This window comes from Actinia tenebrosa, unplaced genomic scaffold (genome assembly GCF_029948245.1).
Source record: "Actinia tenebrosa isolate PJP-AT-01 unplaced genomic scaffold, QUT_ActTen_1.0 PGA_scaffold11__36_contigs__length_13525064, whole genome shotgun sequence".
Taxonomy (NCBI): domain Eukaryota; kingdom Metazoa; phylum Cnidaria; class Anthozoa; order Actiniaria; family Actiniidae; genus Actinia; species Actinia tenebrosa.
In genome coordinates, this window is record NW_028292571.1 from 10198295 (window position 1) to 10213814 (window position 15520).

The 15520-nt window shown below is 35.5% G+C and overlaps 2 protein-coding genes across 2 annotated transcripts; one reads left to right on the forward strand and one right to left on the reverse strand.

Annotated features, from left to right (window-relative positions):
- The first annotated feature begins 1222 nt into the window (after positions 1–1222).
- On the forward strand, positions 1223–10950 carry LOC148912512 (ferrochelatase, mitochondrial-like). Its single transcript, XM_089027813.1, has 11 exons — positions 1223–1315; positions 1394–1508; positions 3169–3294; positions 4060–4208; positions 5695–5767; positions 6067–6235; positions 7524–7622; positions 7890–7997; positions 8760–8924; positions 9751–9810; positions 10795–10950. Exons 1-11 carry the CDS (start codon positions 1291–1293, stop codon positions 10936–10938), a joined length of 1233 nt encoding a protein of 410 aa, XP_088883939.1. The 5' UTR covers positions 1223–1290; the 3' UTR covers positions 10939–10950.
- LOC148912513 (uncharacterized) lies at positions 10165–13563 on the reverse strand. The gene is made up of 2 exons (XM_089027844.1): positions 13291–13563; positions 10165–11503 (listed from the first exon to the last, which is right to left on the reverse strand). Exons 1-2 carry the CDS (start codon positions 13346–13348, stop codon positions 11190–11192), a joined length of 372 nt encoding a protein of 123 aa, XP_088883970.1. The 5' UTR covers positions 13349–13563; the 3' UTR covers positions 10165–11189.
- Between the last annotated feature and the right edge of the window lie 1957 nt (positions 13564–15520).

Genomic DNA, 15520 nt, shown 5'->3' on the forward strand with positions numbered 1-15520 from the left:
GGTCGACAATTTCATAGGTTTTTTCGCTGTAATATCTGCAAGTTTTGTTTCATATTTTCAACATTTTAAAGTTTAAATGGCGAAAAATTTACCAAAAAGAAATATTTGTCCACTTCCAACTGAGGTAAGCTTACCAAATATTGATATAGAGTTGATGGCTACATAGTTGAACTTTATTTGAAGAAACTTTGATGGTGCGGCTTTTCTCCTCAATGTTAAATATTTTTACCGTAATGTATTACTTTATTTAGAATAGTTTATACTTTTTTGCATTGCTATAAATGAAAAGCTTTTAATTGGCTAAAAAATTTCAGCGGGCCTTCACATAGTCCGTGGAGATATTACTAGTGAGAAGAACAATCACTCAACGAAGTGTTTGGCACATGGCCGATATTTCTACTGGCTCACTGAAATACAGCTGATCTATTGTAAAAATGTTCAAAATGTTTTTAAGAAGACATTCATGGACGAACAAATATACTGATTATTATGTACTCTTTCAAAAAATAACTGTTTTAGACTACTTTTAGAACACTTTTCTTTATCCAAAAAAAACGTAAATTTTTACATATCGTACACTTGGGTTTGAACCTCAAAAACTTCCATTGAACTGTGCTAAAACTTTAGTTATATTCAGAACTACATCGCAAACTAGCTATAGTTGCCTCATAGGTATCAGTGTTTACTTACCTTCTTTAGAATCAAGCCATAAAAGCACGCCATTCGCAGGGAAAAGTATTTTTTTTAAATGAATCTGGAGTCTTGAGCTGGTATGAAAAGACGCCAAAAAGTGCGGAGAAATGTGGCACCTATACCACAGGGATACCATAACAAAAATAATAATAGCATTATCTTATATATATTATATAATCTCTTAATAATATAATTCAGTTTTATATCCTCTTTTTTTATTTTTCTTTATCTTTATATATTTTCTATTTTATTATTATTATTATTATTATTATTATTATTATTATTATTATTATTATTATTATTATTATTAGTTTTTAAAGCAATTTAAATTTGGTAAAACTGAAAAACACAGGGATACCAATACGTCAATATTTCCAACAACACCAAAGAACTTATTTTTACTTGCATTAGCTGTGATCAAGATTGTACTATTTACATAATTTACAATGCTAGAAATTTTAGTTTCAAAAAAGTAGAATTTTATCGTTTTTATTTTTATTTTTAAATTTATGACTTACCACAGGTAACCCAATGGTCACATGTGTAGCTGATACCGAAGTAGGTTTTCAAGAGTCAGAGTAAAGAAGAGCTCACAAAATGGCCTTATTTTTACGCCAAATTTGTGAGTACCGACCTTAAAAATTGCATAGCAGGGATATATTAGTGCATATTAAGAGGTATAGTTTGTTTTCTTTTCCAGCTCGTGCTTGTGGGAGCCGACTTCAGCTTTCACCTTCATATAACAACCTTGCTATAGTTTCGTCTGTCCTTAAGGACGCTCGACACGGCTCAATAAGAAACTCTTCCTCGAGCAGGTAAAATATTCAACCAAATAATCCTTTATACTAACATTTTCTAACCTCTTAGGCTATATTTTTGGGCATTATTAGACTATAAAACTGCTTTTGGTGGAAAAATATGTTAAGTTAGTGTTATACCGTCTGTTACGTAATCGTAGTATATGCACTCATATGTCGTTATTATTGTCTAAGTTTTCGTTATGAGTATTGCAACACGTCTATACTCATGTAGCTGAGGTCTCTATAGCATTTCTTAAAGGAGTAGTTAGTTTTTTAGGTCTTTAAAATATATATTATTATATATTAAAGAAACTGCATTCATATGTACACCAGTTACATAACATGGCTATTTGACATTTGATCTTATTAATAGTACCGTTTATAGTATAGTATTAATTTCATATATACAAAAGAAATATGGGTGTGTCAGATTGCCATGAATAAGGAACTCAATAGCATGACATGTTAATAATAGGGCTTGATGCAGGTTAACAAAAAATAGTTTTTCAAGATCTCTATTGAGTTGACAATTCATTCTGATGAATTTATATAGCCAATAGTATCGTTCTAGTGCTTTTGTACTAATTTGGGACACTTTTCGCTCACACGCACTACCACTACATTTAATATTCTATGCCACACAATGCTCAACTCACATGTTGATTTTTACGGAGGGAGGAAACCCTCGTAGCAAAGGAGAGAACAACACATCAAAACAAACTCAATTCACATGTGGCGACTGCAGGGCTCGAACCAGCGACCCGACCCGTTGGACTCACAGTGGTGAAAGATGACACGTTAGCACCGAACGCCACCGATGCTACCCTAGTGCAGTTGAAATGTCTAGCACTTATTATTATTACTACTACTACTATTATTATTATTATTATTATTATCATTATTATTGTTATTATTATTATTATTATTATTATTATTATCATTATTGTTTGTATAGAAAACAAATTGGAATTTCCGGCAGTAGGCGAGGGTCTTTAAAAAAATTCCTCTGTGGGGGGGGGATCTAATTTCTGGAACTACACACTGCAAGACACTATATCTTAATGATTATTCTGCCCTGAGCTCCTGACTGAAACATGGAAATCAATTATCTATAGCATAAAGCTGCTATGGACTAATATGTTCAAATCATATATCAACATTATAGAAATAACTATTTATTATAAAATTATTTGTAATTTTGAACGGATCCCAATGAGAGAGCACCATATGGGGAGTGGTGGTTGTAAAAATATACTTAATTTTGATTTTAATCATATCTTCTTTGTAATCACTACCAAATCCTGCAATCTGATTGATTCAAAGGAGTGCGATTAATTCCCAAATTGCATCCTTAGAAGCTCTTAATCGCATCCTAAAAAAATTTTTAACAATAAAATAAAACAAAATAAAACTCAAAAAAGAAAAATATTTTTTAGATGTTTTTTTTTGTTCGCATTTAGTTCTTCTACTACATTAAATTGATTATTTTGCACTCTTTATTGTGTCTTTTTCTTGTGTATGATTACAAAAAGGATATGATTAAGTGGTAATTGAACCTGCTATGCTGTTGTGCCATTTTGTAACTATACGTTTGATTTCAGACCAAATTGCACTCCAATCAGTTCAATTACCATCATTAATTTTAATTTATTGGTTTTTTTTTCATGTCAAACAGCACTGCCAAGCCCAAGACTGGAATAATGCTTCTCAATCTTGGAGGTCCAGAAAATTTAGATGATGTTCATGACTTCCTACTTCGACTTTTTATGGACAAAGACTTGATTCCACTACCTGCACAAAAGTAATTATTATAATAAAGTCAACTCTCTTTACAGCTAGCAGACACCCACACACTGGGCCATCATTTGGTGTTCATAATATTTAGCAAACAACTGCAATAGGGATAATTAATTACAACAGTCATTTCTTTATAAGCATTTTGGCCTGGGATTTTTCTCCCTTAACTATACTGAGTGTCCATAATGTCAGGGTGTCTGCAAGGCAAAATTTTACTGTAAAGGGATTCTTAGACTTTTAAGTACATGCAAAGTTACCACAATGAAGAGAAGTGTACTAGCACTAAACCCTTAGTCTGAGTCAAAAAGAAACCCTCTTTCCTGTTTAGGGTAGGGATGTACCCCTGAGTCCTCTGAACCCTGACCCTGTTCCAGTCTGAGTAAAATCACTGAAATTCATACCCTGTTCCAGAGCAAGATTGCTGAAAACCATACCCTTTTCCGGTATTGCAAAAATAGATACCCTGTTCCAGAGAGGAGAGAGCATGAGTTCATATACCCTGTCCCAGAGCGAACGCGATTTGATATATCCTGTTCCAGAGTAGAATCACTGAAAACCATACCCTGTTTGGCGGCACACCCGTATAGCAACTATAGGGGAGTACCCCCCCCCCCCCCTCCCCGTGAAAGAAACCAACCGACTCATCCAGATTGGGTAACTGAGCATCAAACTCTGGACCTCAGAGGTGAGAGATGGGGGTTAATTTTAGCATTATGCCATGCTCATTCTCCCTGCACTTTAAGCTGAAATGGTCTATTGATATATGCAGTCAACTTGCTCCATGGATCGCCAAGAGAAGAACACCCAAGATTCAAGAGCAGTACAGTAAGATAGGTGGAGGATCTCCCATCAAGATGTGGACTGAGAAACAGGGCCAAGGGATGGTGGAGCTGTTAGATAAAATGTCGCCTAGTACAGGTAAATATTTTTGTTATTTCAATGAAAAAAGAAAAAAGGGTAAATTTTACACCGTGAAAAGATGAAAAGACTTTTACTCAGACGAAGGACTAGCGTCATTCTGAAATGTCATCTTTTCACAGTGAATAATTTACCCTTTTATCATTACTGAAAAAAAGAATGGGTGAACAAATTTAATGAATTAATGAAATCAAGACATTTTGTGATCTCAATACATTCAAGTGAATAAATGATTGACTGACTGCCTGCATGAATGAGCAAAAGAGCAAATGAACAAACAAACTGAGTGAATTGATAAATTTGTGAAATAAGTAAATAAGTAAAGAAAGAAAGAAAGAAAGAATGAAATAAATAAATAAATAAATAAACAAATGAATATGTAGTGTTTAAAAAACTCGTAGATCGTGTTTTATCAGGTATAAAAGCACGAGGCTATGCCTCGTGCTTTTATACCTGATAAAACACGATCTACGAGTTTTTTGAACTGCTTAAAACACTCATGAACAATTTATAAGATTTTAGTTCAACTGGAGCCACTATACACATCACGAACATGGATTTTTATACTTCGATAGAGATTTGAAGTCATGGGCATGCGCAACCAGATTCAATAGAAGCTCCCACACGTTGGATATTGCGTGCCTAGGCAAAGACAGGCATGTTAGTCAAAGATCTTTAGGGTTGACTATGACCTTGATGAAGCTCTATGTCTTCATCTAAACTTGGATGCACACTTCATCCCTGATGAAGTCATCCTCATAGTATTCGAGTGGTCTTTATATAAAGATCACGTGTCTTTATATAAAGACACATGTGTCTTTATATAAAATCACTTGAATACTAATGAAGAGGACTTTATCGGGTATAAAGGTTCATGCACGTGACGTGTATGGTGGCTCCAATTGGACCATAAGCTTATGAATTATTAATGAGTGTTTTAAATATATATATAAATGAATATATAAATGAATATATAAATAAATATAAATATATATATAAATAATTTGATGAATGAACTAAGTTATTACTGTAAATCATTGAAGGATGAATGTACGTACAACAGAACAATACAAGTTGATTAAAATGCCACGTTGATGACCGAATATGACTATATTATAACGTACAACCAAGACTGAGGCATTTGCAGGAAGAACTAGAAACTAGTATTGAATTAATAAATAAATTTGAATTATTTAACAAATGAAATAGCCGCAATAAGAATTAATGAATAAAAAGAATGAATCATGAATAAACGAATAATCATGCAGTACAGACTGTATAGAGGCTTTGCACAATCATGTAATGGCAGCCATGACAGGAGGCACAACAGGAGAGTCCTTCTGCTGTCAATTGTTCCTGCCTCCATCCTGCAATGGCTGCCATCACGTTATGGTGCAAAGCCTCGATTGTCCAGTTTTCAATATCTCCAATATAATGTACATTTTTTTATTGATTAGAGCTCATGTTTCTCTCTCTGTCTCCTCAGCTCCTCACAAGTATTATGTTGGCTTTAGATATGCCAAACCGCTGACTGAAGATACCATAGAACAGATGGAAAAGTATGTTATTAACAAGTATATGTACCCTCTGTATATGCAACTTTGTGCCTCTGATTTTTGGTAACCTAGAACCAATAGGACATTCTGATTGGCTGCATGAGGAAATAGCCTTCGACATGTGTATGTTACTGCAATTTTTATAAACATGCAACCTTTGTGTCTGCAAGCTGCACGTTGAAATTTGTTTTTTTTGCGGCCATGACAATCAAACCTAATCAGTCAGTATCTTTCATATTTTTGACTGGTGGCAGTGAAAATCCAAATGCTTAAAAAACATTGTCTTTGTTTGTTTTTTTCAGAGATGGTATTGAGAGAGCCATTGCTTTCACTCAATACCCACAGTATTCTTGTTCAACCACTGGAAGCAGTATTAATGCAATATTTAGACATTATAATAAGAGATCGAGTGAATCTAAGATGACATGGAGTACAATAGATAGATGGCCTACACACCCAGGACTTGTAAAGGTATTAATGCATTATTTAGAAATTACAGTAAGAGATCAAGTGAATATGAGATGGCATGGAGCACAATAAATAGTCATGGCCTAAGCGTACAGGACTTATATAGGTATTAGCTATTCATTGATCGAGGAAAGGACTGGATTGAGTTGATATTGCAGTGCATTTTGTGGCCATTTTATAGGATGTGATAGCCACCATCTTGAAAATATGTTCCCGCAAACAATAATAATATAATAATAAAGTTTATTTATATAGCGCTCATATCCATGAGCATGTCCAAGGCGCTTTACAACAGGAATATATGCATAAATTATATATATGTATTTACAATATTTACAATGCTACGTATTTAAAATATTAATAAGTAAATCTAATTATAAAAGGAAAAACTTATCTTAAAAGCCTAAAGGCAATATGCATAAAAACGGGAAATGAATCAAACAAAAGAGATCTAAATATATTTCCTATTATTAAGGAATAAAGTAAATAAATAAGTTTTAAGCTTACTTTTAAAGGAAGCAACAGTAGTACAAGAGCGAATCTCAAAAAGGAGCCTATTCCATAATCTGGGAGCAGCAAAGGAAAATGACCTGAAACCATACGTAGTACGCCTAGCTTTAGGTTCAACCAGAAGTTTGTTGGAGATAGATCGGAGAGCATAAGAAGAAGAACGATAGCACAGAAGATCAGACAGATATGTTGGGGCAAGGCCATGTAAGGCCTTGTAGGTCAGCAACAGCATCTTGAAAATTACTCTGTAGTATACTGGCAACCAGTGCAGGTCAACCAACACAGGAGTGATGTGGTCAAATTTCCTGGTGAAGGTGACAACACGAGCAGCAGAGTTCTGAATGCGTTGCAGCCTCTCCACGACATATTTAGGAAGTCCATAAAGTAGAGCATTACAGTAGTCTAGTTTAGAAGAAATAAGAGCATGGATAACCGACTGAGCAGCATGAGAGGTTAAGTATTTCCTGATAGTTGACAGATTCCTCAAATGAAAGTAAGATGATTTACAGATATTGTTAACTTGGAGCTCCCCGGTCATACATTGGTCAAAAACACAAACAATCCCACACTGCACTGCAATGCCAAGTCGACCCATTTCCCCTGTCATCCATCTAATGGCCAATTAAGAATAGAACCTGTGACTATATAATTATAATACTTAAGTTCGTCTGAACCTTCTAATGGTGTATCACAGATCCTGCTCTCTGATTGGCTGAGATTCTATTCGTCTATTAGCATTATCCCTTTTAATGGATTTTATTGTTGTTGTTGTGTGTTTCAGACTTTTACAGACAACATCAAGTCAGAGCTAGAACAGTTTCCTGAAGATGTGCGCAGAGATGTGATCATTTTATTCTCTGCTCATTCCCTTCCAATGTCGGTGAGTACCAGTTCTAAAGGCCAAGCTCAAAATAATATTCATAAATAAAATTAATGAATTGGGCGTGGCATTTCTATGCTTTCACTCGCTTTCAAATGAATCCATTTTTTTTTAAATTCATCATTCTTTATTTGTTCCTTCCTTCCTTCCTTTATCCATCCATCCATCCTTCCCTCCCTCCAGCCTTCCCTCCCACAGCATTGATGATAGGCCGGTAGTTGGCTTTGACTAATCCAGTAATATTTTTTGTTGTTGAATATGTTCTAGGTTGTCAACAGGGGCGATCCCTATCCACAAGAAGTTGCCGCTACTGTCCAGAGAGTCATGGAGGCACTAAATTTCTCACATCCATATCGACTTGTTTGGCAATCCAAGGTTAGTTACTGGAACTTAAATTGACTTGAAACTCAGTCTCTCAATCAGCCTACAATGACAAAAAAATTCTGCCATTCATTTGCTATTAAACAGAGGGCATTCTATTGCTTGGGATCAAATCAGCTGAATGAATCCTCCAAAGAATCTCATTACCAGCCTACAACGACGAGAAAACGCTGCCCGTCTTTGCTATTAAACAGATAGCATTATATTGCTTGGTATCAATCAGCTAAATGAAATTCTCATGAATTTTATTACCAGCCTACAATGGCAATAAAACACTGTATGTCATATTGTGCTATCAACCAGAGAGTATTCTATTGCTTGGTATCAATTTGTTGAATGAATATCTTGAATCTGTCAATATCCTTGTCAATCAGTAGTCAAACGACATAGTCTACTCTCTATGCTTGACCTCACATTAAGTTATTAGTGAAACCTTTCTTTTAACTAACAGAAATTTCGTGTTAGCCAAGTAAAGACTTGATTAGAAAGGGTTGAATTGCTGGGAGTGAAATAGCAAAAGACACGGTGGATGATATAGCAAAATAATTCATTGACAAGTTTTTTTTAAACTTCCTCCATGGTGGCGGCTTTGGCGTCATGCGCATACAAAGAATATTAAATAAAATATACATGGGGATGATTTACATGTATCACCATAATTAATTAACTTTTTTTTTTTTGTTAAATTTCTCCAAGATGGCGGCTTTGACATCATATGGATATTAAGAAGAATATCCTTTTTTCGTTTATTTTCAGGTTGGACCGCTACCCTGGTTGGGTCCACAAACTGAGGATGCAATAAAAGGTCTGGCAAAGAATGGCAAGAAGAGCTTACTCCTTGTACCAATAGCATTCACATCAGATCACATCGAGACACTCCATGAACTAGACATAGAATATGCTCAAGATGTAGCTAAAGAGGTAAATTGACCTGATTATTATGTACTTATTGACTGAGTGGGAGGGCCGTACGGGAAAATATTTGGCTCGAGGTGATGCCGTACGGACCGAGCGCAGCGACCCTCACGAAAATAAAAATAATTAAAAAAAAGAAAGCGCGCGGATTCGAGCAGAGCCGGACGGGTTTTTCCGGCACGCTTACGTCAACCCATCCTGCCCCGATCACGTGACTTTTTTCCAATGGTTTTATTAGAGCGCGCGAGCAGGGCCGTACGTGTCATATGATAATATATTTTATGCGATATGGGTTCGATTCCTGCAGGGCATCCTCCGCAGACAACTCTTATATTTTGGGGTTCCTGTGGCAAACAAAAGAGAGAAGACTAGGGGCGATGCCACACAGGAGGCCCATTTGCACAAGATGGGATTTATCTCATGAGGCGAATATTCAACTTAAGTTCTGTGGCATAAACTTCTCCTAATTGATGGTTTTCAACCATTCCCAAAAAAATCAAATAACGAAAAACACGGCGGCCATGTTGGAGGATATAACAAAAGAATTCATTGACAATTCTTTTGTTAAATTTCTCCAACATGGCCGACGTAAAAACCATCAATTGAAGGCGCTTTTGAAAGTTGAAATGTTGAAACATGTGTGAAATGGCATTGGCAGACCAGTTTTAAGAGAAATGACATTTGGTGAATCCTTTAGTAGCGAAGCGGCGATGGGAGACAAGCTTTACGCACGGGAAGTTTTCAAGTGGGCTCCGCCATTTCAAGACACAAATCACCGCAAACATGATATGAAGTGCTGCACTATATTTACTTTTAGTCAATCCTTTCTTAGGCTGGAATTGAACATATAAGAAGAGCTGATTCGCTGAATGATAATCCAACATTTATCCAGGTTAAGTATCACGAAAATGTTATATTCACGGCGGTCACACTTTATGCATGTCTGAGAAACCATTGATTACCATAATCACTTTGATTCAATACTGCCATTGCCGAGCGCTGTTCCAGTGCACTTTTCGTATTTTATTATTGTCTTGCTGTTTTGGTTCTTTGTAGAGCTTTGCCGGGTTTACTTCTCTGTTTCTCAATCAGGAGTACAGTGGGACCGTCGTAAATAGAATAATATTGTCCATACTCCGCTCCCCGGGGGGTTACTTCGCCAGAATTTGGGTAGGGGTGTTTCGCTGGGATTCTGAAAGGGTACCCTGTTTATGACAACAAAAGAAATCAAACTTGTAGACCCAGCTTATGACAAAAGATATAATTTATTGCACTGAATTCCTGTTTCAATTATCATGTTATCTCGCGTATGGTTTTTTTTACAACTATGATAACCAGTTTCGGTCAATACGAAAGTAGAATATGACAAGAAACTCAGGAAGAACTTGGACCTTGAGTGAAATCGCATACCCTGTTTATGACAAGAACCTCGAGAAACCATACCCTGCCCAGCGGATCATAGTTCAAATATAGGAGTACCCCCCCGGGACTCCGCTGCCCTCAGCTCTATTCTACTCACGCCATGTTACTTCACTTATTGTAATTCACTTCATCGAACTCCATTCCAGTCCACCACGCTTCACTCCACACATTTCAATGTAGTACCCAATAGACCTTATTCGTTGTGTGACAATGTTTTCGCAATTCAGGATGACGAACCTCCAGGAGATTCATTTTGTTTTTACTCTTCGAAAAATTCATGAGTATCCCAAAGGATACGAAAGGAATAACGATGTTATCCCGACGAGTTTCAAAACAATAGCTCTTCATTCCCCCAGAGGTTTGTCACGCTGAATTGGGAAAACATTGTCACACCACGAATAAGGTCTATTGAAAAAGTAAATAAGTTTTCATAATTTCTTTCTATCATTCCCAGGCAATGGCTGACATCGTACTAGACCATCTACATTCTAACCAACCATGTTCTCGCCAGATGACGCTGAGATGTCCTATGTGTGTCAATGCTGTCTGCGGTCCTGCCAAAGAGTTCTTTGCCAATCAAAAAGTAGTTGCTAACTAATTTTTAGATTAGAATAGAGGCACAGCAATAGAGCCCCCCCCCCCCCTCCCCCCAGGAATCTGAAGTCTTTCAAAATATCTTTATTTACAAGACTTGCTCTTTTGCCTAATGTGATAATGTCCTCGAAAGGCATTGAATGAAAAAATATAGAAAACTATGTTTTGTTAGAATAAAGAAATACAATCGTTGCAGCAAAGACCATATTTGATTACAAAGAAATATATCATCAGTTCCAAAATGAGTCGTGAAAATTACGTTCCGTGGTCCCTGATGATAACATTGACTATCAAAGCCAATGAAGTCGTAAGGATTCCAACATATGCCTCATTTATGTATATAGAAGATGAAGCATTACAGTAATCATCTCGACAGCAGAAAACTTGGCACGTTCCATTCTTGCACTTATTTTGCTCTTCGAAGCATGCGCTGAGAATATTGCAACTTTTTTCGATTAATCTCCCTTGGATTTTCTTTTGGCAGGCGTTTTGATCTTCAGGGCATTCTGTGTCTTTGGACTCACAATTAATAGTCGCAGAACACTGATAGCAACTGATGGCATTGACGTCTGGAAATGTAAGAGAAATGTGCGAGATATTAATACATTCAATTCTTTCTTTCTTTCTTTCTTTCTTTCTTTCTTTCCTCCCTCCCTCCCTCCCTCCCTCAATCCCTCCCTCCCTTCCTTCCTTCCTTTCTCTGTCGCCCCCACGCATAACACAGAAACGTGTCCTAACGTAAAGGTCACTTCCGGTTAATTCCGATAACAAAAACATAAAATACATAAAACAGGAGGGCGCACTATTTACATTTCCAAAAATCAACTTTTGAACCATAAACGATTGTACTTAAGAAATATAAAGAAGTCATAACTGTTGATAATATTTATCAATTTGAGCGCAGTTGCTTCATTAGTTCAGGAGTTATAATAAATTAAAGTTGATAAATTTTAGTAAATGTAGGTTGGTTGGCAACATACAACATCTTGCCAACCAACATACATTTACTGTCAAATTTCACAACGTTAACTTGGAAACCATCAAGAGATTTGTCCTCAAATTCTCGTATATCTTCTAAAGCGATAGGATCTTGCCACTTTTGACGTTTGTTCGTTTATTGCTTGAATATCCAAGAATTTCACGTTCTTGATCAAAACAAATGACGTCATCGTACGCATACCTATCAAGCACGCAATTTCAGTCATGCTCTGAAAACTTCGCTTGACAATTTTCAAATTAATATAATATTTTTTTTTTATTATTCATTATACCGTTTTTTGTTTTTGTTTTTTTTTTGTTTTTGTTTTTGTTTTTTTTTTTGTGCATAAGGAAATATGGCTTATTGTTTTGTCTGTATCTAAAGTATTTTCTGTATCTAAAATATTTTCTTTTGCTAGCACTAATCTAGGATTGAAAAGCGTAATCGAAGTTTAAATTTTAATCTGGAAATAGATTCCGTGGTTCAACGCACGCTTAGTGATCATCTAGGATTAAATCGTGAGTTAAATTTAACACACCTAGCAAGGTAGTTTAAGATGCTAACACAGGATTGACTAGACAAAATCTAAAATTTGTTGTTCGATTTTTTTCGCACAGCAAAGAAAAGCTCAAAGATATAGGTTTAAAAACTCTCGTATCAAGGAATAAACTGACAGCGAACTTCTGCGCAATACATATTTGGAAGAGAAGCCATTATTAACATCAAAAATCTGATTTACGAGTGTTATATCAAGAGCGAAAGACAAGATGAAATCATGTTAATAAAATTCGTAAACTTACTTTCCAAAACCTCTAAATTCTCCTAAACTCTTTTGGCTAAGAGAGCACTTTCCGAGGGAATAAAATTTATTTTGGCGTGCTTTAATTTTACTTTAACTGAAGAAAAATTAAATTTGATTATGAGAAGAAGTAAATATATACGTCAGACAATAAATAATAATTGTTAAAAGCAGAAGTTAATTGCAGCAAGATACGCAAATATTTAAGGTGCGCGATGTGTTACATTTTAGAGATATTGTCTTTAACGTACGTGAATTTTCACGATCATAATAATCCATAGTGATCCAATATTAGCTAAACTATTGATTGATGATTCTGCATTTTGCCTATCTAGGAGTGATAACAATAATAATAGTAATAATAATAATAATGATAATAAAGAGTATTTTATATAGCGTCAATATCGCATGGCTTCAACAACGCTTTACAATATATTGATCATAAGAAAAGAAATTTGGATAAAACTGAAAAGTAGGTTTATATTTGAAGTTTAAATCAAATTTATAAAACATATTAGTTTAAATTTGATCATTAAAGTTATCAAGAACAACAATAATATACATGTTCAGTAACTTACCAATGGTCACGGAAATCGTGAACGAAATAAGAAATACAATCGCTGCTTTCATTTTCATGATTACCGTGGCTTGTGTTTTTTCTTATACTTCGTGCCGTGGAGACATTCATAAAAGTTGCGTGATTCTTCTATCCATTATAATTTTTCTTCAAATTTTCTGAAACTTGTCACTGTGGAAATAAAAGAATATGATTTTTCTAATAGCATTCCGATCTTAGTACGTGTGTTTTCGTGATCTGCTCCGAGTTCTACATTGATGGCTAGGTCAGAGATGCTAATAAGGAATGAAGGCATCCATCCATAAAACCTTCGGAGTAGTAAAACAAAGAAAGAAAATAACAAGAAAGGAAAGAAATATATACAATAACAGGAAGAATAGATGGTTAGCGTAGAGCGATCGTTTAATTTTTTAAAGAGTTTTTCTATCGCTTGTTTCAATTACAAAAGTATCCATCTAAAACTAGATCTTCATAAAGAATGTCAAACCCGATTGTTCTAGCGATGAAATGGCGCAGAAATCCTTTTCATCAGATAAACAATAGAAAAAATATTCCATACTGAGATTAAATCGATTCAGCTGACATGGATTGGTGAATGCATTAGATATCATTTTACTTGGTCTGTGAAACGAATAAGTTATATTGACATATCAATTTATTATCTTACAAAAGGTTATGGACCATTGAAATTTGGATTGTTAATTAAATCTAATCGATACCGTTTTTAGCCACATGCAAGCATGTCACACTAAACCCTGAGTACTTCGATCAGCCCCTCGGAGGTTGTTATTGATCTGTGAGTCATTAGCATTTATTTATTTACTTTATTTACTTATTTGTCACTCTATTTACGATTCAGATGGGAGCTAATTATTGCTAAGTAATCATATTAAATACAATTATAAAGTACGATAAAAAATGTATGTAGATCATGAGACAGTAAGAAGCAAGACTACGAGGATTATAGACGATAAAAGTGTGACACGAGGAGGAACCAAGACTTGTGTCCCAATTGACATCCTCTCCGTCGCTATTGTAACAGTAAAAAATAATACCAAGAAATCATTTTGCAGTGATAATGCTGAATTTGAATTTAACTGGATATGGAAAAAACTACAAGATACTTTAGCGATCGATAAGAAAATTCAATTGATTTATAGCACGTACATCACTGTGGTGGCTGGTATGAGGGTAGTGTCTGATAATAGTAATTGAGAATATACTGTCTAAATTTTATCAGCGACGACGGCGTTGGTTTCATTTCACTGGAAAGACCGTTCCAGAGTTCTACAGTTCTTGGCAGAAATGATGATCTGTAGTAGGTTTGTTTGTGGTGTGCCAATTGATGGTTTTCACGGCGGCCATGTTGGAGGAACTTAACAAAAGAATTGTCAATGAATTCTTTTGTTATATCCTTCAACATGGCCGCCGTGTCTTTTGTTATTTAATTCTCTTGGGAATGGTTAAAAACTATCAATTGAATATTTTTTTCTTTTTGTCGAAGTTGCGTTTTCTGTAGCAGGATGTAGCATGAAGCAGATGTTGTTTGAGATCGGTGTCTATTAACCCCTTCCTTATTTTATACAGCATAACCAGGTCAGTTATTTCTCGTCTGTGTTCTAAAAGTTGAACATGAGAGTCTTTCGGGGTAGGACATGTTCTCAGGATATTTTAAGATAAACTTTGTTGCTCCACGTTGTACAACTTCGATCAGTTTGCGATGTTTTGTTTGGCCTTATTTTTTACATGACTTGAAACTCAAAACAGTCATGGCCCAAAAGGTTAGTTTTTAATACTGGGAAACCTGGGATAACCCCTAATTTTCTGTTATAAATAAAAATAAATAGCGCAAATATAATAGAGGTTTTGCACACCATTACGTGCCCATCCCATAATACTGCTTGGGCTTCCTGTGGATAGATGGCAGAACAATAAAAGCCTTTGCTCTTGGTAATTGATATCTTTCTTATGTAAAACGATTGTATTGTTACTGCCATTTAAGATGGCTGCCGTTACGTGGTGGTGCAAAACCTCTATAGTTACGATAGCGCAATAGACCGATCAATAGCCCACCTCCGAGATATACTTCGATTGTCACGCACAAAAGTTTCAATACGAGGCTACGTGCTAAATTAAATTATTTTTTCCCTTTTCACGAATCACTGATCATTATGCACGAAGCCTCGCATTGAATCTTTTGTGTATGACAAGCGAAGCATATCTCGAATGTG

Excerpts from the sequence above, each read along its gene's own strand:
- LOC148912512 (XM_089027813.1), top strand. The coding sequence starts at position 1,291 with ATGGCCTTATTTTTACGCCAAATTT. Across the intron at positions 7,623-7,889 it reads CTCATTCCCTTCCAATGTCG|GTTGTCAACAGGGGCGATCC; the intron begins GTGAGTACCAGT and ends AATATGTTCTAG. Across the intron at positions 8,925-9,750 it reads CTCAAGATGTAGCTAAAGAG|GCTGGAATTGAACATATAAG; the intron begins GTAAATTGACCT and ends ATCCTTTCTTAG.
- LOC148912513 (XM_089027844.1), bottom strand. The coding sequence starts at position 13,348 with ATGAAAATGAAAGCAGCGATTGTATTTCTTATTTCGTTCACGATTTCC. Across the intron at positions 11,504-13,290 it reads CACGATTTCCGTGACCATTG|ACGTCAATGCCATCAGTTGC; the intron begins GTAAGTTACTGA and ends TTACATTTCCAG.